This window comes from Nerophis ophidion, linkage group LG05 (genome assembly GCF_033978795.1).
Source record: "Nerophis ophidion isolate RoL-2023_Sa linkage group LG05, RoL_Noph_v1.0, whole genome shotgun sequence".
Taxonomy (NCBI): domain Eukaryota; kingdom Metazoa; phylum Chordata; class Actinopteri; order Syngnathiformes; family Syngnathidae; genus Nerophis; species Nerophis ophidion.
Genome location: NC_084615.1, coordinates 17,977,757 through 18,002,713, shown reverse-complemented (window position 1 = coordinate 18,002,713; position 24,957 = coordinate 17,977,757). Strand labels below are relative to the sequence as shown.

At 41.1% G+C, this 24,957-nt stretch overlaps 1 protein-coding gene and 1 pseudogene across 1 annotated transcript in view; one reads left to right on the top strand and one right to left on the bottom strand.

The window, feature by feature from the left end:
• Positions 1–4,512: 4,512 nt before the first annotated feature.
• LOC133552464 (uncharacterized) lies at positions 4,513–7,976 on the bottom strand (annotated as a pseudogene).
• Positions 7,977–9,495: 1,519 nt separating this feature from the next.
• The window catches only part of slc25a43 (solute carrier family 25 member 43), a 29,215-nt gene continuing 13,753 nt past the window's right edge, over positions 9,496–24,957 (top strand). The window contains exons 1-3 of the mRNA XM_061900259.1: positions 9,496–9,860; positions 13,345–13,586; positions 13,649–13,821. Of these exons, the coding sequence (XP_061756243.1) occupies positions 9,589–9,860; positions 13,345–13,586; positions 13,649–13,821 (687 nt within the window). The 5' untranslated portion in view covers positions 9,496–9,588. The remainder of the gene's footprint in view (positions 9,861–13,344; positions 13,587–13,648; positions 13,822–24,957) is intronic.

Sequence of the window (24,957 nt, the reverse complement as noted above, 5' to 3'; positions counted from 1 at the left end):
CTTATTTATGAGTCATAACTATTTTTTTCAACAATAATAATAATAATTATTACTCATAATATATAAGTCATAATTCTAATGATTTATATTGTTTTCTCTTCAGTGTGTCCCTAATACTAACTTCTTAAGTATCACATAATAACACTGTAAATTACTTATAATATTACCACTCTAATTAGATGTTTTTTAATTTAAAAAAATCACATTAAACAAAAATAAAATCAATTGTGCAAAACAACTAAAAAAAAAAACTGCTATTAGCTCTAATTTAAAAAAACCCCAGAAAACTAAGATTTCTGACCACAAAGTCCTCCCCAAAATTTGTTTTTATGTGTTTTATTTAGAGGATTAATAAAGTGTATCTATCTTTACTGTGTTCAATAACATATCCTCAACTTTAGTGTCTTAAAATTACATTTTACATATATATATATATATATATATATATATATATATATATATATATATATAAACTTTGTTAATATTATGGATTTATTCTTGTAAAATTTGACTTTTTGTATGTAACTAGTTTTTTATTCATATGGTAATGTCTTATTTATGAGTCATAATTATTTTTTTTACAGTAATAATTATTAGTATTATTACTCATAATATATAAGTCATAATTATAATGAGATATATATATATATATATAAACCAGGCGACTTTTTTGCGATAAATGAGGCATCTCCTCCTAACTATACGAATGCGCATATTGCCCGTCCCCTTAAAAGGGGAGGGGGGGTCGCACTAATATACAACGAAAACTTTAACTTTAGTCCTAACTTAAATAATAAATATAAATTGTTTGATTTGCTTTCTGTGAAGTCTGCCACACCTCTGCCTCTGTGCCTGGCCGTTATCTACCGCCCCCCAGGGCCCTATTCGGACTTTATTAGTGAATTTTCAGAGTTTGTTGCTGATCTAGTGACGCACGCCGATAATATAATTATAATGGGGGACTTTAATATCCATATGAATACCCCATTGGACCCACCGTGCGTGGCGCTCCAGACTATAATTGATAGCTGTGGTCTTACACAAATAATAAACGAACCGACGCATCGCAGCGGTAATACGATAGACCTAGTGCTTGTCAGAGGTATCACCGTTTCCAAAGTTATGATACTCCCGTGTACTAAAGTAATGTCCGATCATTACCTTATAAAATTCGAAGTTCAGACTCATGTTCGGCAAGCTAATAATAATAATAACTGCTATAGCAGCCGCAACATTAATGCTGCCACAACGACGACTCTTGCTGACCTTCTGCCCTCGGTAATGGCAGCGTTCCCAAAGTATGTGGGCTCTATTGATAACCTCACTAACAACTTTAACAACGCCCTGCGCGAAACCATTGATAGTATAGCACCGCTGAAGTTAAAAAAGGCTCCAAAAAGGCGTACGCCATGGTTTACTGAAGAAACTAGAGCTCAGAAATTATTATGTAGAAGGCTGGAACGCAAATGGCGCACGACTAAACTTGAGGTGCACCATCAAGCATGGAGTGATAGTTTAATAACTTATAAACGCATGCTTACCTTAGCTAAAACTAATTATTACTCAAATCTCATCCGCATTAATAAAAACGATCCAAAATTTTAGTTTAGTACAGTAGCATCGCTAACCCAACAAGGGACTCCTTCCAGTAGCTCCACCCATTCGGCAGATGACTTTATGAAGTTCTTTAATAAGAAAATTGAACTTATTAGAAAGGAGATTAAAGACAATGCGTCCCAGCTACAACTGGATTATAGTAACACAGATACGACTGTATATACGGCGGGTACTGCAAATATCCAAAATAGTTTCTCTCGTTTTGATGAAATAACATTAGAGGAATTGTTACAACGTGTAAATGGAATAAAACAAACAACATGTTTACTTGACCCACTTCCTGGGAAACTTATCAAGGAGCTTTTTGTATTATTAGGTCCATCAGTGCTAAATATTATAAACTTATCCCTTTCCTCGGGCACTGTTCCCCTAGCATTCAAAAAAGCGGTTATTCATCCTCTCCTTAAAAGACCTAACCTCGATCCTGACCTCATGGTAAACTACCGACCGGTGTCTCACCTTCCCTTTATTTCAAAAATCCTCAAAAAAATTGTAGCAGAGCAGCTAAATGAACACTTAGCGTTTAACAATCTATGTGAAACCTTTCAATCCGGTTTCAGGGCAAATCACTCGACTGAGACAGCCCTCGCAAAATTGACTAATGATCTATTGCTAACGATGGACTCTGATGCGTCATCTATGTTGCAGCTCCTCGATCTTAGCGCTGCTTTCGATACCGTCGATCATAATATTTTATTAGAGCGTATCAAAACACGAATTGGTATGTCGGACTCAGCCCTGTCTTAGTTTAACTCTTATCTTACTGATAGGATGCAGTGCGTCTCCCATAACAGTGTGACCTCGGACTATGTTAAGGTAACGTGTGGAGTTCCCCAGGGTTCCGTCCTTGGCCCTGTACTCTTCAGCATCTACATGCTGCCACTGGGTGACGTCATACGTAAATGCGGCATTAGCTTTCACTGTTATGCTGATGACACCCAACTCTACATGCCCCTAAAGCTGACCAACACGCCGGACTGTAGTCAGTTGGAAGCGTGTCTTAATGAAATTAAACAATGGATGTCCGCTAACTTTTTGCAACTTAACGCCAAAAAACGGAAATGCTGATTATCGGTCCTGCTAGACACCGACCTCTATTTAATAATACAACTTTAACATTTGAAAACCAAATAATAAAACAAGTCGACTCGGTAAAAAATCTGGGTATTAACTTCGACCCAACTCTGTCCTTTGAGTCACACATTAAAAGCGTTACTAAAACGGCCTTCTTTCATCTACTGTAATATCGCTAAAATTCGCTCCATTTTGTCCACTAAAGACGCCGAGATCATTATCCATGCGTTTGTTACGTCTCGTCTCGATTACTGTAACGTATTATTTTCGGGTCTCCCCATGTCTAGCATTAAAAGATTACAGTTGGTACAAAATGCGGCTGCTAGACTTTTGACAAGAACAAGAAAGTTTGATCATATTACGCCTGTGCTGGCTCACCTGCACTGGCTTCCTGTGCACTTAAGATGTGACTTAAAGGTTTTACTAATTACGTATAAAATACTACACCATCTAGCTCCAGCCTATCTTGCCGATTGTATTGTACCATATGTCCCGGCAAGAAATCTGCGTTCAAAAGACTCCGGCTTATTAGTGATTCCGAGAGCCCAAAAAAAGTCTGTGGGCTATAGAGCGTTTTCCGTTCGGGCTCCAGTACTCTGGAATGCCTTCCCGGTAACAGTTTGAGATGCTACCTCGGTAGAAGCATTTAAGTCTCACCTTAAAACTCATCTGTATACTCTAGCCTTTAAATAGACCTCCTTTTTAGACCAGTTGATCTGCCGCTTCTTTTCTTTCTCCTATGTCCCCTCCTCCCTTGTGGAGGGGTTCCGGTCCGATGACCATGGATGAAGTACTGGCTGTCCAGAGTCGAGACCCAGGATGGACCGCTCGTCGGGACCCAGGATGGACCGCTCGCCTATATCGGTTGGGGACATCTCTACGCTGCTGATCCGCCTCCGCTTGAGATGGTCTCCTGTGGACGGGACTCTCGCTGCTGTCTTGGATCCGCTTGAACTGAACTCTCGCGGCTGTGTTGGAGCCACTATGGATTGAACTTTCACAATATCATGTTAGACCCGCTCGACATCCATTGCTTTCGGTCCCCTAGAGGGGAGGGGTTGCCCACATCTGAGGTCCTCTCCAAGGTTTCTCATAGTCAGCATTGTCACTGGCGTCCCACTGGATGTGAATTCTCCCTGCCCACTGGGTGTGAGTTTTCCTTGCCCTTTTGTGGGTTCTTCCGAGGATGTTGTAGTCGTAATGATTTGTGCAGTCCTTTGAGACATTTGTGATTTGGGGCTATATAAATAAACATTGATTGATTGATTATATATATATATATATATATATATATATATATATATATACATATATATATATATATATATATATATATATATATATATATATGTTTTCTCCTCTGTGTGTCACATAATAATACTGTAAATTACTTGGAATTATAATATTACCACTCTAATTAGATGTTTTTTTAATAATTAAAAAAAATCCCATTAAACAAAAATAAAATCAATCGTGCAAAATAACTTAAAAACAAAAAAACTGCTATTAGCTCTAATAAAATAAAATAAAAAGCTAATATTTCTGACCACAAAGTCCTCCTAAAAATTATTTTTTAGGTGTTTTATTTAGAGGATTAATAAAGTGTATCCATCTACCCTGTGTTCAATAACATATTCTCAACTTTAGCATCTTAAAATTACATTTTAAATATATACATTTTTAATTAATATTATGTATTTATTCATTTGATACATTTTTAATATATATGTATATGAAGAACTTGAATACACCTCACGGTGATGCTTGGACACGTCATCAGTTTTAAACCAGGGGTCATAGGGTGTTTCGGGTCTTTAATCATCAGACACCCTCGCCCGGGCGACCCAGCCTGGGGTGATCAGACCCCGGCCTGTGTCCAAGTAGCGCACCACGGATCCCCCCTACGGATCCACAGCCACCGGGAGGCTTTTTCTGCGGCCTCAAGGATGTTCTTGGTGGTTTTTCTGGATTGCAGTCTTCTAATGCCAAGGATTCTGAACACACGCTGTAGTGAGTGACCAGCAAAACCCCTGCACCCAATTTCGACTGGTTCGCAGCGGGCTCTCCAGACGTTACTCCGACACTCTGCAGTGAGCTCAGCGTATTTGGACCTCTTTCGCTCATTTGCTTCGTCAATCTGCTCCTTCCAAGGGACAGTCAGCTCCAGTAGCACCACTTGCATGGTTGACTCCGATGTTAACACCATGTCTGGGCGGAGTGACGTGGTAGCGATGTTGGCCGGGAACTTCAGTTGCCTTCCCAAGTCAACATGGAGCTGCCAGTCACGAGCGGTGGCGAGGAGCCCTCCTGAGAAGTTCGGCTTGCGGTTTGCCTTCTGTCCTGCTCTGATGAAGGTGATTGACTGCTTTGGGGCGGCCTGGGACTTGCTGTTATGTATTACTGCGCAGGCTTTTAATACTTGGTCGTGGCGCCAGCGATACCGCCCCTCCCCTAGTGCCTTTGGGCAACAACTCAAAATGTGCTCCAAGGTGCCCCTCCTCTGGCACAGTTTGCACTCCGGAGTGTCTGTTAGGCCCCAGGTGTGCAGGTTGGCGGGGAATGGGAGGACATCGTACACAGACTGGATGAGAAATTTTGTGCGTAGAGGTTCAGCTCTCCAGAGCTCTGCCCAGGTGAGTTTTTGAGGTTCTGCATGCTCCCACCTTGTCCACGCCCCTTGTTTGGACATGCCGACCATCCGGCAGCAAAGTTCTTCTTCCACCGCTGCACGGATCTCCTCTTGGACCAGTTGGCGCTTCTCCTTGCCACGGGCCTGGTCAAAGCGTGGTTTTGGAAAGCTGCCGAGGCCTGCCCTCCCCCTTGCCACAGTACCCAGCAAGGTTTTGTGCCTCAGCCGCGCCTCTGCTCTGCTTACAGCTTCTTGTGCCTGCCACTTCCTCCCGGACTTAACAATGATTCCTGCTGAAGCGACCTTGACATCTGCGGAGTCCCTGTACATAATTACCTCTCTGGAGCGGGTGACCTTGAATTCTTCCAACAATCCCCTGAGAGGGAGCTGCAACTTGGTGCTTAAGGACCGAGGGGGCCCCAGCCATCTCCTTAGGAACTGACTGATGGTCTTCTCTAGTACCTCAACCGTCGTCATTGGTACCTCGTAGATTAACAGAGGCCAGAGTATTCTAGGCAAGACTCCGTGTTGGTACATCCAGGCTTTAAACTTTCCTGGGAGACCAGATTTGTCAATGGCTGTGAGCCATGAGGTCAGGTCGCTCTTTGTCTGCTACAAAGCCACTGTGTCCTTCAGGGAGCTATGAAAGATCTTGCCCAGGCTCTTGACAGGTCTTTCGGTCACCGTTGGAATCAAGGACCCCCCAACTGTAAAGCGGAAATGGTCAGCCACTTTACCTTTCTTTAGGACCAGAGACCTGGACTTTGCTGGCTTGAAGCTCATCTTTGCCCATGTGATGAGCCGTTCAAGCCCCTGGAGGAGCCACCTGCACCCAGGCACAGATGTGGTCATCACTGTCAAGTCATCCATAAAAGCTCTTATGGGGGGCTGCCGGGTCCCAGATCTTGATTTTGGCCCTCTGCATTCAACCTCCGCAGACTTGACAATCATGTTCATTGCCAAGGAGAAGAGTGACACTGAGATTGTACAACCAGTGATTATGCCCTTCTCCAGGCGGTGCCAGGCAGATGTTACGTGGCTTGAGGAGACTCTTGCGTAGAAGTTGTGGTAGTAGTCCATGATAAGGTTGCAGATCTTCCCAGGAACATGGTGTCTTGTCAGTGCTGTTTCAACAAGTTTGTGTGGGATAGATCCATAGGCGTTGGTTAAGTCAAGCCAGAGAGGTATAAATGATAAATGATAAATGGGTTGTACTTGTATAGCGCTTTTCTACCTTCAAGGTACTCAAAGCGCTTTGACACTACTTCCACATTTACCCATTCACACACTGATGGAGGGAGCTGCCATGCAAGGCGCCAACCAGCACCCATCAGGAGCAAGGGTGAAGTGTCTTGCTCAGGACACAGCGGACGTGACGAGGTTGGTACTAGGTGGGAATTGAACCAGGGACGCTCGGGTTGCGCACGGCCACTCTCCCACTGCGCCACGCCGTTGCCAAATCTCCTTTGCTCTCCCTTGCCTCCCGGATCAACTGCGTCACCACTCCTGTATGCGCCAGGCACCCAGGCACTCCAGGTACTCCCCCCTTCTGGACAGAGGTGTCTATGTAGGCATTCTTCAAGAGGAACTCGGTTAGTCGTTGGGACAGGATCTTAAAGAATATCTTGCTCTCAACGCTGAGCAGCGAAATTATACGAAACTGCTCGATGTTGCTGGAGTTCTCTTCCTTCGGGATCCAGACGCCTTCCGCGTATCTCCACTGGGCGGAGACTTTCCCTCTCTGACAAATCACCGTCAAGATATTCCACAGACGCTTGAGGAGCCGTGGACACTGCTTGTAGACCTTGTAAGGGACACCGCTGGGGCCGGGAACCGAACCAGATCTTGCAGCTTTCACAACTTCCTTTACCTCTGCCAGGGTGGGTTCATCACTGTTGAATTGGGACACTGGATCTGCTGGAGTCACCAGTGCCTCAGATGGGCCAAGCTCTTGATCTCTTGAAACATCACTGAAGGTGGCATTGAGATGATGGTCAATCTCTTCTACAGGGCAAGCGAGGTGACCACTTCTCTTCTGGCCCAAAAGTCTCTTAGTGAAGGTGAAGGGGTTGCCAATGAAGGCGCTTCGCTTCCGTGCCCTTTCCTTTCCCCTCCTTCGGTGACATTCGGCCCTCCTCAACGTGATGAGCTTCTTTCTTACGATGTTAGTGAGTTCCGACAGAGGAGGTCTCTCCTTTTCCTTGGCTGCCTTAAACTGACGTCTTAAGGATTTGAGTTCTTGACTCAACCCGCTTATCTTGACTTCCCGCCGATTGAGTTTTGCCGGGTTTCTAGCTGCTCCTTGCTTCTGTTCCACTCCAAAACGCTCACCTCCTATGCTCGTTATGAGGGAGCACATGGTTTGGAGTTTCTGGTCAGCGTCACCCTTCGAAATGGATTCCAGGGCTTCATCTACGTCCTCATCCAGCTTGGTCCACTTCTGGCTATTAGCGACAGGCCACTTCACCCGGCGGTGTTCCGATTTTCTGCTTGGTGGGGGGAAACGTGTTGCTTAGAGGTTCCGGGTTCTGTGGGTAGACTCCGGACCTGGCTCCTCCTCCGTCTGACCAGGTTCTGCAGCAGGCACAACAGGAACTGTTGCATCGGCTGTCGTTTCTGAGTGTCGCTTCACTTGTTCCCTTCCAAGGCAGGCCATCTTAGTCTGGTGGATCTTCAGACCTCTCGAGTTTTTGCAGACCTTGCCGCATATGCAGACTGTGCTCGTAATCCGTTGTCCATTTGCTTGGGTCATAACCAGTAAATCCGTCCGGTTGGGATGCTCATCCTCCCCCCCTTTCGGGCATCCCTGGGGGTATTTTCCTGCAGGGTTCTTCGTAGCAAGATTTGGGTGCCCCCTCGCGGGAGCTGTAGGTCAGGGAGCTGGCCTTCCCTACCCCGGTTGCCGTCTTTCCGGGCTGTCCACTGTCTCTCCAGTTGTCACCACTCTTTTCATGGACGTCATCCAGCCTTTCCTGGAGGTCACTGGCTCAGCCAGATGTGATAGAACTTGAATACACCTCACGGTGATGCTTGGACACGTCATCAGTGATAAACCCGGGGTCATAGGTTGTTTCGGGTCTTTAATCATCAGACACCCTCGCCCGGGTGACCCAGCAGGGGGTGATCAGACCCCGGCCTGTGTCCAAGTAGCGCACCACGGATCCCCCCTATGGATCCACAGCCACCGGGAGGCTTTTTCTGCGGCCTCAAGGATGTTCTTGATGGCTTTTCTGGATTGCAGTCCTCTAATGCCAAGGATTCTGAACACACGCTGTAGTGAGTGACCAGCAAAACCCCTGCACCCAATTTCGACTGGTTCGCAGCGGGCTCTCCAGCCGTTACTCCGACACTCTGCAGTGAGCTCAGCGTATTTGGACCTCTTTCGCTCATTTGCTTCGTCAATCCGCTCCTCCCAAGCGACAGTCAGCTCCAGTAGCACCAATATATATATATATATATTAACTTTGTTAATATTATGTATTTATTCTTTTAAAATGTAACTTTTTATATGTAACTTGTTTTTATTCATATGGTCATATCTTATTTATGAGTCATAATATTGTTTTATAATAATTATTATTATTATTACTCATAATGTATAAGTCATAATCTTAATTACATAGGTATATATATATTCTTTTCTCCTCAGTGTGTCACATAATACTGTAAATTACTTAATTTAATATTACCACTCTAATTAGATGTTTTTTCAATAATGAAAAAATGACATTAAACAAAAATAAAATCAATTGTCCAAAATAACTGCTATTAGCTGTAATAAAAAAACAACAACAAAAAGCTAAGATTTCTGACCACAAAGTCTTTCAAAAAATAGTTTTTATATGTTTTTTATATATATATTTATGCTGTGTTCAATAACATATTCTCTGAGTTTGGAAACAATGTACAGATATATACATATATATACACACACATATATATATATGTATATATATATATGTATATATATATATATATATATATATATGTGTGTGTGTGTATATCTATACACACATATATATACATACACATATATACATACACACATATATATTTAAACAACACAACAGAACACATTTGTGAAAATAAACAAAGACAAGAACTAAAAATGTGTTACTTCGTTACATCAGTATTGATCCGATACGGATGCCACACTCGATATCGCCACCGTCGATGTTGTATCGATCCACCCCACCCCTCGACGACGTACCGCTGGCGGTGGAAACACGCAGGCCGCCGTCTCGTCTTTCTCCACAAACAGATGTCGGATGGCCACCGTGAAGAAAGACAACAGACTGACGCCATCCCAGAGCTTGTTGTGCGTGGGATTCGCGGGCGTGGCGAGCAAGAGCGTGACCTCCCCGCTGGAGGTGGTGAAGATCAAAAGTCAGGTGGGAACTTTCCACTGCAAAAAGGGCTTTTGGCAAACTTTCGCCCTCGTCTACCGTCATGAGGGACTTAAAGGCTTCTGGAAGGGGAACCTGGCGTCTTGTCTGCGGTTGTTGCCTTACACCGCCGTGCACCTGGCAACTTATAAGAAGTAAGTCAGGCCAGATCTTCATGTTTGATCGTCTTTTTGCGTCTTTTGCTCTTTGTTTGGATGACACGGCAGAAGCTGGCTGCGGTGACGTCATACTAGCTAAAAGGTTCGCGGGTAGAGAACAAGTTGACAACAACTTTATCATCGTAATGATTCGCATTAACCAGAATTTTTTAATGAACTTTGTATTCATGTAGCTAAAATGCTCCTGTCTGTCGTAAAAAGTTAGTTTTGTAAAAGAATATGCATTTCCGGTTTCAGTGTTCTGTGTATTTTTTCCAGCCAATCAGGAGACTCTTTTTTTTCTCAGCCGACTTTTAAACTACGCAGACGCAAATGTTGACAACTTTATCATCTTAATGATTTGCATCAACGAGAATATTTAATAAATTATGTATTAATGTAGCTGAAATGGTCCAGTCTGTCGTTAAGTGTTTTACACACTTCCGGTTTCAGTGCATTTTTCCAGCCAATCAGGTGACTTTTTCCTCAGCCGACTTTTGAACTACGAATGCGCAAATGTTGGCAACAACTTTATCATCGTATTGATTCGCATTAACCATAATATTTAATACATTTTGTATGCTTCAATCTTTCGTAAGAAGTTTGTTTTGTAAAAGAATATGCATTTCCGGTTTCAGTGTTCTGTGTATATTTTTCAGCCAATCAGGTGACTTAATTTTCTCAGCCGACGTTTAAGAGATGCAAATGTTGACAACAACTTTATCATTTTAATGATTCGCATTAACCATAATATTTAATAAATGTTGTATTTATTTAGCTAAAATGGTCCGGTCTGTCGTTAAGTGTTTTATGCACTTCCGGTGTCAGTGTATTTTTCCAGCCAATTGGGTGACTTTTTTCTCAGACGACTTTTAAACTACGAATGCGCAAATGTTGGCAACAACTTTATCATCTTAATGATTCGCATTAACCAGAATATTTTAATAAACTTTGAGTTTATGTAGCTAAAGTGGTCCAGTCTGTCGTAAACAAATAGTTTTGTAAAAGAATATGCACTTCCGGTTTCAGTGTTCTTTGTATTTTTTCCAGCCAATCAGGTGACTTTTTTCCTCAGCCGACTTTTAGACTACGCAGGCGCCAATGTTGACAACAATTTTATCATTTTAATGATTTGCATTAACGAGAATATTTAATAAATGTTGTATTTATGTAGATAAAATGGTCCAGTCTGTCGCTCAAAGTGTTTTATGCACTTCCGGTTTCAGTGTATTTTTCCAGCCAATCAGGTGACTTTCTTTCTCAGCCGACGTTTAAAGAACGAATGCGCGAATGTTGCCAACAACTTTATCATCGTATTGATTCGCATTAACCAGAATATTTAATACATTTCGTATTTATGTAGCTAAAATGGTCCAGTCTGTCGTTAAAAGTGTGTTTTGTAGATGATAATACACTTCCTGTTTTAGTGGCTTTTGTATTTTTTCAGCCAATCAGGTGACTCTATTTTCTCAGCCGACGTTTAAACTACGCATGCGCGAATGCTGACAACAATTTTATCATTGTAATGATTCGAATTAACCAGAATACTTAATGAATGTTGTATTTACGTAGCTAAAATTGTCCAGTCTTTCGTAAAAAGTGTGTTTTGTAGATGGTTATGCACTTCCGGTTTCAGTGTCCTGTGTATTTTTTTCCAGCCAATCAGGTGACTTTATTTTCTCAGCAGACGTTTTAAAGGCCTACTGAAATTAGATTTTCTTATTCAAACGGGGATAACAGGTCCTTTCTATGTGTCATACTTGATCATTTCGCGATATTGCCATATTTTTGCTGAAAGGATTTAGTAGAGAACATCGACGATAAAGTTCACAACTTTTGGTCGCTAATAAGAAAAGCCTTGCCTGTACCGGAAGTAGCAGACGATGTGCGTGTGACGTCACGGGTTGTGGAGCTCCTCACATCTGCACATTGTTTACAATCATGGCCAGCAGCAGCAAGAGCGATTCGGACCGAGAAAGCGACGATTTCCCCATTAATTTGAGCGAGGATGAAAGATTCGTGGATGAGGAACGTAAGAGTGAAGGACTAGGGAAAAAAAAAAGACTATACAGTGGGAGCGATTCAGATGTTATTAGACAAATTTACTAGGATAATTCTGGAAAATCCCTTATCTGCTTATTGTGTTACTAGTGTTTTAGTGAGATTATATGGTCGTACCTGTACAACCTGAAGGTCGGCCCCGCACCTTTCTTCAGCACCAGTCGACGGGTGGTGGCGATGCCCATCTCTGCCCTTCGCCGGGGACCCTCTTCGAAACACGATCTTTTGAAATGATCGCTGCATAATACACTGTACTTTGTGTGTGTGGTCCAATCCAATAGCAATAGTGTGCGGCAAGAAAGTGGCGTATACCTGGGACTTTTGTCAACAGAATTTGGCACAGCAGGGGAAGAAAAAAAGCCGGAGTGTTGTGGCCACGGGTGTGGTGACCGCCAGTGTCTCCGCGGGAAGCCACGTTTCTCGACGAGGCGAAGGCGGCCGGTGGGACCGGGCTGAGATTTTTATTTTTTTTCCCTCCTCCACGGTGGAAGCATCAGACGGTCGGGGGCGGCCGGTGGGAGGAGGCAAGAGAGTCCGCAGCTGCCTCTTTGACAGGCGCAGGAGGAATGACGCAATCTCTCCGCTCATGTCTTCGGTAAGAGCCGACTTATTACCAACATTTTCTCACCAAAACCTGCCGGTTGACAAGTGGTAGGGAACCATGTTCGCTTGACCGCTCTGTTCCATAGTAAAGTTTCACCGTCATCTTTCAAGAATGTCTACCCCAGGGCAGCTGTGGCTACTGATGTAGCTTACCACCACCAGGTGTGAATGAATGTTGAATCCCACTTCTCTGTGAGCACTTTGAGTGTCTAGAAAAGCGCGATATAAATCTAAGTTATTATTATTATCAAACAATGAAACACTGGCTGTGTTTTTGTTGCTAAAGGCGGCCGCAATACACCGCTTCCCATTTACAGCTTTCTTCTTTGACGTCTCCATTATTCATTGAACAAATTGCAAAAGATTCAGCAACACAGATGTCCAGAATACTGCGCGAAATTTAAAATTGCAATTTAGTAAACTAACCCGGCCGTATTGGCATGTGTTGCAATGTTAATATTTCATCATTGATATATAAACTATCAGACTCCGTGGTCGGTAGTAGTGGGTTTCAGTAGGCCTTTAAGTCTGTGTGCTGTAGAACGAGTAAAACATCAACACTGTGTTTGAAATCATGGGCTTTTTGAGGTTAAGGTTACCGAAACAAATTAAATCACAACAATTTAATGCTATTGGGGGGAAAAGTAAGCCTCAAAACATCAGAACTTTCTGAAGAAGCTGCTGCTAATTGAAGTATTTTAGACTTTAACAATCCCCAAAAAATCCCAAAGGAGTTGAAAAATAATTTCCAACGCCGCCTCGAAAGTAAATAGTCTACAAAGGTCATGAATGAGTGTTTTCTGTGCCCTGCGTGCAGGATAGTTCACATTCACATGGACGAAGTGGGCTTCATCTCCCAGGCCAGGGCCGTGGTGGCGGGGGGCGTGGCCGGCGTGGCGGCTGCCTTCCTCACGTACCCCCTGGAGGTGGCCGAGACCAGGCTGATGGTGCAGAACCGCCGCCAGCCCACATACGTGGGAGTTCTGCACACCATGTCCAAGGTCCAGCGCGCTGAAGGGCTGCCGGCTCTCTACAGGGGCTTCTCCCTCACCGTCCTGGGTACGCCACACTCCACCCTGCAGCGTCTGCAACTTTCTCACGCCGCGGCATTTTGTTTCCAGGCGCCTTCCCCTTCTCCCTGGGCTGCTACGCCATCTACATGAACGTGGACAAACTGTGGCAGGAGCATCCTTCTCGCTTCTCACCTCTCCAGAACTTTCTGAACGGCTGTCTGGCAGCGGGCGTGGCCCAAACGCTCTCCTACCCCTTTGAGACCGTGAAACGCAAGATGCAAGTAAGCACTTTATCATTGACTGATTGATTGATTGAAACTTTTATTAGTAAATTGCACAGTTCAGTACATATTCCGTACAATTGACCAATAAATGGTAACACCCCAATAAGTTTTTCAAATTGTTTAAGTCGGGGTCCACGTTAATCAATTCTTTGTTCAGGCGTCGCAACGTTAACAGCAAGGAAGGAAGAGATTACCCTTTAAATCGTGTTTTTTTCTGCTCACTTTTCAACACCTACTAGAGGAAAAGTCACTTTAAATGACATGGAAAATGTATTTTATTTAAAAGTGCTATGAAAATCGATTTAAAAAAAAAATATATAAATATATATTTTTTTATTAAAGTGTAGTTTGACAAGATTCTTATATTATGTGTTAAAAGTGTAAAATTACAGCGTTAGCATCTTAAAATTAATTAAAAAATATATATTTTAAGATGTAATGATTATTTATTCAAGTAATAATATTTATTCTTGTAAACTTTTTACTTTTTTTCATGGAAAATTTATTTAATTTAAAAAAGCTATAAAAATCGTTTTTGTAATATATATTTTTTTATTAAAGTAGTTTGACAAGGTTTTAATTTTATGCGTCAAAAGTGTTAAATTACAGCTTTAGCATGTTAAAATTAGATTTAAAAAATCTTTATGACTAATGATTATTTATTCAAGTAATAATATTTATACTTGAAAACGTTCCTTTTTTTCATGGAAAATGTATTTAGTTTAAAAGAGCTATAAAAAGCGATTTTTTTTTTTATATATATTTTTTTATTAAAGTGTATTTTGACAAGGTTCTTATTTTATGCGTTAAAAGTGTAAAATTACAGCAATAGCATCTTAAAATAAAAACATTTTTCAAATATTTTAAGATGTTATGATTAATATTTATTCTTGTAAATATTTTAAAAAAATTTAATGGAAAATGAATTTGATTTAAAAGAGATATTAAAATCTTTTTTTTAAATCTTTTTTTATTAAAAATGTAGCTTGACAAGGTTCTTATTTTATGCGTTAAAAGTTTAAAATTACAGCTTTACCATCTTAAAATTACATATTTTTAAAAAATATTTTAAGATGTAAGAATTATTTATTCAAAAAATAACATTTATTCTTGTAAACTTTTTACTTTTTTTCATGGAAAATTTATTTAATTTAAAAGAGCTATGAAAATCGATTTTTTTTTTAATGTATTTTTTTATTAATGTATAGTTTGACATGGTCTATATTTTATGCGTTTAAAAGTGTAAAATTACAGCTTTAGCATCTTAAAAATATTATTATTTTATAATATTTTAAGATTTAATGATTATTTATTCAAGTAATACTATTTATTCTTGTTAACTTTTTACTTTTTTTCATGGAAAATTTATTTTATTTAAAAGAGCAATGAAAATCGATTTTTTAAAAATATTTTTTTTATTAATGTATAGTTTGACAAGGTTTTTATTTTATGCGTTAAAAGTGTAAAATGACAGCTTTAGCATCTTAAAATTATTATTATAAAATTATTATTATCCGGGTCAACGTGAATGACTGCTCGCTGACTGCTCTTGTTGCAAAAAAGCTAAGTATCGTTCTATCTGTGTGATTTTAACTGTTTTGCAGCTTTATTTACAACTTATCGAACATATTTAATAGTTCAATTTAACTTGCAAATCACCCGATCTCTGTCTCACCACTCCGCCCTCAGCTAGCTAGCTGCTAAGCTAACGAGGCTAGCGGAGAAAGGCAGCGCCGGTCTGAAGGAAGCTTCTCCCCAGCCACCGTGACCACCACTTCCCGAAGACAGCTGGCACTCCACTCGGCGACGGAAAGTTTCTGTGAGTATGGCTTCCTGCGCTTCGTGCACTTTACTCATGGATAGGTTGGCTTTGCTAGAGAGCCGTGTCCGCCAGTTAGAGCAGTGTAATTTCGTAACTTTAGATGTTGCGGACACATCTGCTAGCGTTAGCTGTAGCGAGCTAACTAGCCCAGCTTGTAGCAGCCCTAATCGGCCTACAAGCTACGGTGTACCGGTTGAGACGCATAATAGATTTAGCCCTTTAGCTAGTCCTACACCCCAGTCTACCGGGCACCACACTTTAGTTATAGGGGACTCCATCACCCGAAACATAAAGCTTAGCAAACCAGCCACAATTAAGTGTATTCCCGGGGGCAGAGCACCTGACATTGAAGCTAATCTTAGGGAGCTAACTCGCAACAGGTCTAGTAAACACGTACGGCAGGCTAACCGCACCACTAGTTATGCGAATATAGTAATACACGTTGGCTCCAATGACGTTAGGATGAGACAATCAGAGATTACAAAGAGAAACATAGCCAGGGCTTGTAATCTCGCCAGAAAGATGTCCAGGCATCGAGTAATTGTCTCTGGCCCCCTGCCTGGGAGAGGCAATGATGAGAGATATAGCAGATTAGTCTCTCTTAACAGGTGGCTGGATAGCTTCTGCAGACAACAGGGATTTACGTTTATTGATAATTGGCCCTCTTTCTGGGGCAAACCTGGCTTGCTGAGGAGAGACGGCCTTCACCCTAACCAGGAAGGCGCTATCCTCTTGTCTCGGAACATAGACTTCGCATTGAGCCACATTTGACTAACTGCACTAGAGCAAGCCCGGTCACAGGCAATTACAGAGCCTGCTAGCCTGGGTATGGAGTCAGTTAAGTTAGAACTAGCCAGCGCCAGGCTGGATGATCCCTGTACACATAGCAATTTTCGTAGAATAATACACAACTCACAAAATGTTTTTTCTACTGTATCTATGACTTCGTCAGAGTTAGACATGCGTTCTACTGAGGTGGCAAATTATGATGCGTTCAGTTTATCGCAGCGCCAAGTAGACAATCTGAAAATTCCCGTCATATCAATTCCTAGATATGGTCGTAATTATTTTAAGTACACTGCGCATAATAAACGCAACATTATTAATATTGCTACTACGGATAATTTTATCAACAACTCCTTAAAACAGCCCACTACCTATAATATGGGCTTTCTAAACATCAGATCTTTGTCTCCCAAAACGTTATTAGTCAATGAGGTCATTAGAGACAACAACCTTAACGTCATCGGTCTTAGCGAAACCTGGCTCAAACCAGACGACTTTTTTGCGATAAATGAGGCATCCCCTCCTAACTATACGAATGCGCATATTGCCCGTCACCTCAAAAAGGGAGGGGGTGTCGCACTAATATACAACGAAAACTTTAACTTTAGTCCTAACTTAAATAATAAATATAAATCGTTTGAGGTGCTTTCTATGAAGTCTGCCACACCTCTGCCTCTGTGCCTGGCCGTTATCTACCGCCCCCCAGGGCCCTATTCGGACTTTATTAATGAATTCTCAGAGTTTGTTGCTGATCTAGTGACGCACGCCGATAATATAATTATAATGGGGGACTTTAATATCCATATGAATACCCCATTGGACCCACCGTGCGTGGCGCTCCAGACTATAATTGATAGCTGTGGTCTTACACAAATAATAAATGAACCGACGCATTGCAGCGGTAATACGATAGACCTAGTGCTTGTCAGAGGTATCACCGTCTCCAAAGTTAGGATACTCCCGTATACTAAAGTAATGTCCGATCATTACCTTATAAAATTCGAAGTTCAGACTCATGTTCGGCAAGCTAATAATAATAATAACTGCTATAGCAGCCGCAACATTAATGCTGCCACAACGACGACTCTTGCGGACCTACTGCCCTCGGTAATGGCACCGTTCCCAAAGTATGTGGGGTCTATTGATAACCTCACTAACAACTTTAACAACGCACTGCGCGAAACTATTGATAGTATAGCACCGCTGAAGTTAAAAAAGGCTCCAAAAAGGCGTACGCCATGGTTTACTGAAGAAACTAGAGCTCAGAAATTATTATGTAGAAAGCTGGAACGCAAATGGCGCACGACTAAACTTGAGGTGCACCATCAAGCATGGAGTGATAGTTTAATAACTTATAAACGCATGCTTACCTTAGCTAAAACTAATTATTACTCAAATCTCATCCGCATTAATAAAAACGATCCAAAATTTTTGTTTAGTACAGTAGCATCGCTAACCCAACAAGGGACTCCTTCCAGTAGCTCCACCCATTCGGCAGATGACTTTATGAAGTTCTTTAATAAGAAAATTGAACTTATTAGAAAGGAGATTAAAGACAATGCGTCCCAGCTACAACGGGGTTATAGTAACACAGATACGATTGTATATACAGCGGATACTGCAAATATCCAAAATAGTTTCTCTCGTTTTGATGAAATAACATTAGAAGGATTGTTACAACGTGTAAATGGAATAAAACAAACAACATGTTTACTTGACCCACTTCCTGGGAAACTTATCAAGGAGCTTTTTGTATTATTAGGTCCATCAGTGCTAAATATTATAAACTTATCACTTTCCTCGGGCACTGTTCCCGTTGCATTCAAAAAAGCGGTTATTCATCCTCTCCTTAAAAGACCTAACCTCGATCCAGACCTCATGGTAAACTACCGACCGGTGTCTCACCTTCCCTTTATTTCGAAAATCCTCGAAAAAATTGTTGCAGAGCAGCTAAATGAGCACTTAGCGTTTAACAATCTATGTGAAACCTTTCAATCCGGTTTCAGGGCAAATCACTCGACTGAGACAGCCCTCGCAAAACTGACTAATGATCTATTGCTAACGATGGACTCTGATGCGTCATCTATGTTGCTGCTCCTCGATCTTAGCGCTGCTTTCGATACCGTCGATCATAATATTTTATTAGAGCGTATCAAAATACGAATTGGTATTTCAGACTCAGCCCTGTCATGGTTTAACTCTTATCTTACTGATAGGATGCAGTGCGTCTCCTATAACAGTGTGACCTCGGACTATGTTAAGGTAACATGTGGAGTTCCCCAGGGTTCGGTCCTTGGCCCTGTACTCTTCAGCATCTACATGCTGCCGCTAGGTGACGTCATACGCAAATACGGTATTAGCTTTCACTGTTATGCTGATGACACCCAACTTTACATGCCCCTAAAGCTGACCAACACGCCGGACTGTAGTCAGTTGGAAGCGTGTCTTAATGAAATTAAACAATGGATGTCCGCTAACTTTTTGCAACTTAATGCCAAAAAAACGGAAATGCTGATTATCGGTCCTGCTAGACACCGACCTCTATTTAATAATACAACTTTAACATTTGACAACCAAATAATAAAACAAGGTGACTCTGTAAAAAATCTGGGTATTATCTTCGACCCAACTCTCTCCTTTGAGTCACACATTAAAAGCGTTACTAAAACGGCCTTCTTTCATCTCCGTAATATCGCTAAAATTCGCTCCATTTTGTCCACTAAAGACGCCGAGATCATTATCCATGCGTTTGTTACGTCTCGTCTCGATTACTGTAACGTATTATTTTCGGGTCTCCCAATGTCTAGCATTAAAAGATTACAGTTGGTACAAAATGCGGCTGCTAGACTTTTGACAAGAACAAGAAAGTTTGATCATATTACGCCTGTACTGGCTCACCTGCACTGGCTTCCTGTGCACTTAAGATGTGACTTTAAGGTTTTACTACTTACGTATAAAATACTACACGGTCTAGCTCCAGCCTATCTTGCCGATTGTATTGTACCGTATGTCCCGGCAAGAAATCTGCGTTCAAAAGACTCCGGCTTATTAGTGATTCCTAGAGCTCAAAAAAAGTCTGCGGGCTATAGAGCGTTTTCCGTTCGGGCTCCAGTACTCTGGAATGCCCTCCCGGTAACAGTTCGAGATGCTACCTCAGTAGAAGCATTTAAGTCTCATCTTAAAACTCATCTGTATACTCTAGCCTTTAAATAGACCTCCTTTTTAGACCAGTTGATCTGCCGCTTCTTTTCTTTCTCCTATGTCCCCCCCTCCCTTGTGGAGGGGGTCCGGTCCGATGACCATGGATGAAGTACTGGCTGTCCAGAGTCGAGACCCAGGATGGACCGCTCGTCGGGACCCAGGATGGACCGCTCGCCTGTATCGGTTGGGGACATCTCTACGCTGCTGATCCGCTCGAGATGGTTTCCTGTGGACGGGACTCTCGCTGCTGTCTTGGAGCCACTGTGGATTGAACTTTCGCAGTATCATGTTGGACCCGCTCGACATCCATTGCTTTCGGTCCCCTAGAGGGGGGGGGTTGCCCACATCTGAGGTCCTCTCCAAGGTTTCTCATAGTCAGCATTGTCGCTGGCGTCCCACTGAATGTGAATTCTCCCTGCCCACTGGGTGTGAGTTTTCCTTGCCCTTTTGTGGGTTCTTCCGAGGATGTTGTAGTCGTAATGATTTGTGCAGTCCTTTGAGACATTTGTGATTTGGGGCTATATAAATAAACATTGATTGATTGATTGATTGATTATTTTATAATATTTTAAGATGTAATGATTATTTATTCAAGTAATACTATTTATTCTTGTTAACTTTTTACTTTTTTTCATGGAAAATGTATTTTATTTAAAAGAGCTATGCAAATCTTTTTTTTTTAATATATTTTTTATTAAAGTGTAGTTTGACAAGGTTCTTATTTTATGCGTTAAAAGTGTAAAATTACAGCTTTGGCATCTTAAAATTATTAATAAAAAAAAAATAAAAATAATATATATATATATATATATATATATATATATATATATATATATATATATATATATATATATATATATATATATATATATATATATATACATATTAAGTTGTAATGATTATTTATTCAAGTAATACTATTTATTCTTGTAAACTTTTTCCTTTTTTTTCCTGTAATCTATTTAACTTTTTAATTGCAATGTCTAACCTAATTTCTAAGTCATAATTCTGACTGTATATATTTTTGTCCCTAATACTAACTCCTTAAGTACTGCATAATAATACTGGAAATAACTGGTTATAATAATAATACAACTTTTTAAAATCTTTATTATTATTTTTTACTGTTAATCAAAACAAATCCTCTTGATTAAATCTATTTAGTATTTATTTCTGATGATTGTTTAATGTTGTGATATTTATTTTTTTTATTTAAAAAAAAATTACATTAAAATTAATATTAGCTTTCCAGCTTTTGAAGGCCTTCTGAAATGAGATTTTCTTATTCAAACGAGGATAGCAGGTCCATTCTATGTGTCATACTTGATCATTTCAGGATATTGTCATATTTTTGCTGAAAGGATTTAGTAGAGAATATCAACGAAAAAGTTCGCAACTTTTGGTCGCTAATAAAAAAAGTCTTGCCTGTACCGGAAGTAGCAGACTATTTGCGCGTGACGTCACGGGTTGTGGAGCTCCTCACATCTGAACATTGTTTACAATCACGGCCACCAGCAGCGAGAGCGATTCGGACCGAGAAAGCCACGATTTTCCCATTATTTTAACGAGGATGAAAGATTCGTGGTTGAGGATAGTGAGAGTGAAGGACTAGAAGAAAAAAAAATAATAATAATTAAAAAAATTTTTTTTAAAAGGCTAGGGCGGTGGGAGCGATTCAGATGTTATTAGACACATTTACTGGGATAATTCTGGAAAATCCCGTATCTGCTTATGGTGTTACTAGTGTTTTAGTTAGATTATATGGTCGTACCTGAAAGTCGGAGGGGTGTGGCCCAGTGTTAATTTTGACAGCAAAATTTGATTTAGTTTTAGTCATAGTCTTTTGACTAAAATGTAACTTAGTTTTAGTCATAATTTAGTTATTTAAATTGTTTTAGTTTTAGTCTAGTTTTAGTTGACGAAATATCATAAGATTATAGTCGACGAAAACTACAGTAGATTTAGTCGACTAAAGGGTAATATGTAAACTTTCCCCTTCAATTTCTGAAAGTCAAAGCAAAACAGCGGAAAAATCCCCGATGCAAGTCGTATTTTGATGAAAATCATGTCTCAAATTTAGTATTTCACGAGTAAGCCGTGAAATAAACGGGATAACGTAGAGTGAGTTGTATGTTGTGGAAAATGCTTACCTGTGTGTGGATTTCGGGGGTGATTCGACTGTAAATGTCGCTTCAAGTTTGTTGTGTTTTTCCCCGTAATCCTCGCGCTGCATTTCTTACACTGCGTCTTGTTATCTTTGACGTCAAATATAAAATTTCCCCATATGTCCTCTCTCCTCTTCCTCCCCGGCGTTGACATGTTGTCTTCTGCAGCGCATTCCCGGGCCGGGTCAGTCTCAAACGCAAACTACGTTTACGTAACTTCCTTACCACGTCGCTCTGATTGGTTCTCTTCCCAAATCCCCCCGCCTCTTCCTAACAAAATGAGTTCTGATTGGATCTCGTCTCTGGCAGACATTTTCGTCTCGTTTTTAGTCGTTGACGAATATGTCAATACACCTCGTCAACGTCTTAGTCTACGTAAATTATTTTTTTATTTAGTTATTTTTTCATTTTAGTCAGGAAAAAAAAGGTTGTTGACGATAACTATGACGAAAATTTTTCATCAACAAAATTAACACTGGTGTGGCCACGGGTGTGGTGACCGCCAGTGTCTCTGAGGGAAGCCACGCAGCTGCAGGAGGACGCAAGCTCCGCTCATGTCTACGGTAAGAGCCGACTTATTACCACAATTTTCTCACCGAAACCTGCCGGTTGACAAGTGGTCAGGAACCATGTTCGCTTGACCGCCCCGTTCCATAGTAAAGCTTCACCTTCGGGAATTTTAAACAAGGAAACACCAGCTGTGTTTGCGTGGCTAAAGGCAGCTGCAATACACCTACATCTTTCTTCTTTGACTAATCCATTATTAATTGAACAAATTGCAAAATATTCAGCAACACAGATGTCCAAAATACTGTGTAATTATGCGATTAAAGGAGCTACAACCCGAAACGTCATACCGCGACGTTTTCAACAGGACACTTCGCGGGAAATTTAAAATTGCAATTTAGTAAACTAAAAAGGCCGTATTGGCATGTGTTGCAATGTTAATATTTCATCATTGATATATAAACTATCAGACTGCATGGTCGGTAGTAGTGGGTTTCTGTAGGCCTTTAAATGAAAATTGAACGTTTACCTGTATTAGCAGGTGTGAGCCACAAGGGGGCAGTGGGGGTCAGATCAGTGCAAGAATATTCCCAAATATTATGAAGGATGTACAGTTAAGGCTGATGGTAGTTACAGAAAACATTCCCTGGCATTGTTTGTTTTAAGCACATGAATGGAACAAGGACAGAATATTTATTATATTTATATATACTTCTTATCTTCTGCCGGGGCCTTAAATAGCAGCTGGGCAGGTGAGTGCAACACCAGCTCTTGACAAAATGTCCAAATATAGCCAGCTGTCATCATTCTCTTCCATATCTCCCTCATTTTTCCACATTATAGCATCAAACTGAATGTTATTTGAAGATTTGGGCACATGCAAGATCATTTCTGCACAAGCAGAATATCACCTGAGAGTAGGACAGTGCATGTTTTAAACGCCTCAGTCACTTTTAAGTCTAGGTTAAAAATAGCTCTTTGTTGAAATGTGAAAGCGTCACATGCCAGTCAGGCGGCGGGACATGTGTGCTTCGTAAGAGAGCTGCGTAGGACTATTCCTGTGGATTGTATCTTCTGTATCAGCCGCATTCCAATATCTAATAAAAATTAAAGCTGCAAGCAGCGATGGACGGGACCAGCTTTTGCTGGTGTTTCCTGCCTCTTCCCATTCATATCTTTACCTGCACATTACCTACCTTCCCTGAATCCTGGGGTCACACTGGTGCTTCTTTCTGTCACCCATAACATGCTGGTGCTTCCTGCCATCACCCAGACAACATATCTTTACCGACACATTACCTACCTTCTCTGCATTGTGTGGTCACGCTGGTGCTTCCTGCTTATAAGCGGCCATCTTGAGACGGCGGCAGCAGCAGCGCAGGATTTCTTTGAAGGCTTGTAAAATCAAAACCGGAGCAGTTAGAAAAACTCTTTCGTCAACTTTTAATCAGAAGGGTTCAATCTCTTTCCTGTGCTAGTTTGATGCAGACACAACAAACGCGCTCAGAGGAGATAATGTTTGAAAAAAGGTGACGTGTTTTTAAAAACTTTTGTTTTGAAGGGGTAATTGCCAACTTCCTGTTGATTTTTGCTGAAGAATGTAAATGATTGAAATGTAGGTCTAAGTGAGACCTACATAGAGTTTCATGTCTGTACGACATTCCTACCGGAAGTTACAAGCAGTTTTGTCTTGTGTTTTCTTCCTAGGAGCAGTTTAGTCGGTGTTTTATTCCCAGGGGGCACTAGAGCGCAATATTAAGTTTTGGGGTTTGGTTTTTTATTAAATCGCAGTTTTCACCAGTCCTGATGTGTGTGTCCAGTTTGGTGAGTTTTGAAGCATTTTAAGGGGGTCTAATTACAGCTCAAAGAGGAAAAATTACATTTTTTCGAAAACTTTTGTTTTGAAGGGGTGTTTGCCAACTTTCTGTTGATTTTTGCTGAAGGATGTCAGTTTATGAAATCTAGGTCTAAGTCAGACCTACATAGAGGTTTTTGTTTCATGTCTCTACAACATTTCTAACTGAAGTTACAAGCAGTTTTGTCTGTGTTTTTTCCGAGGGGGCGCTAGAGCGCAATTTTGAGTTTTGGAGTTTGGTTTTTTTATTAGATGGCAATGTTCGCCAGTCCTGATGTGTGTGTCAAATTTGGTGAGTTTTGAAGCATGTTAAGGGGGTCAAATTACAGCTCAAAGATGCGGCGGTATAACAATAATAAAACCTTAGAAATACAATAGGGTCCTTTGTCCCAAAGGGACATTCGGTCCCTAATAAAATATCTAAGAGTATTATAGCTGCCATCATGTGGACACTAGGGTTGTACGGTATACCGTTACTAGTATAGTGTTGCGGTACTATACTCTGTTTAAAAAGTACTGGTTCCACCTTTTTTTTTTGTCAAGTCGAGACATTGTTGGTTTTACGAGCAGAGGAGCATGTTCGGCAGCGCGCGCACACAGAGTACTTACAAGCAGACACAGTTTGTAGACAGAAAAGGGAGAATGGACGCATTTTGGTGTAAAAAGTAAAGATAAAGGTGAAGTTAAAACACTGAAACACCCTCAGGAAGAGCCGCTTTAAGACGGCTAAAGTCCATCCGCAGTTGGCAGTTTTTTAGCTACTTCTAAATCACTAATCCTCGCCTCCATTGTGACAA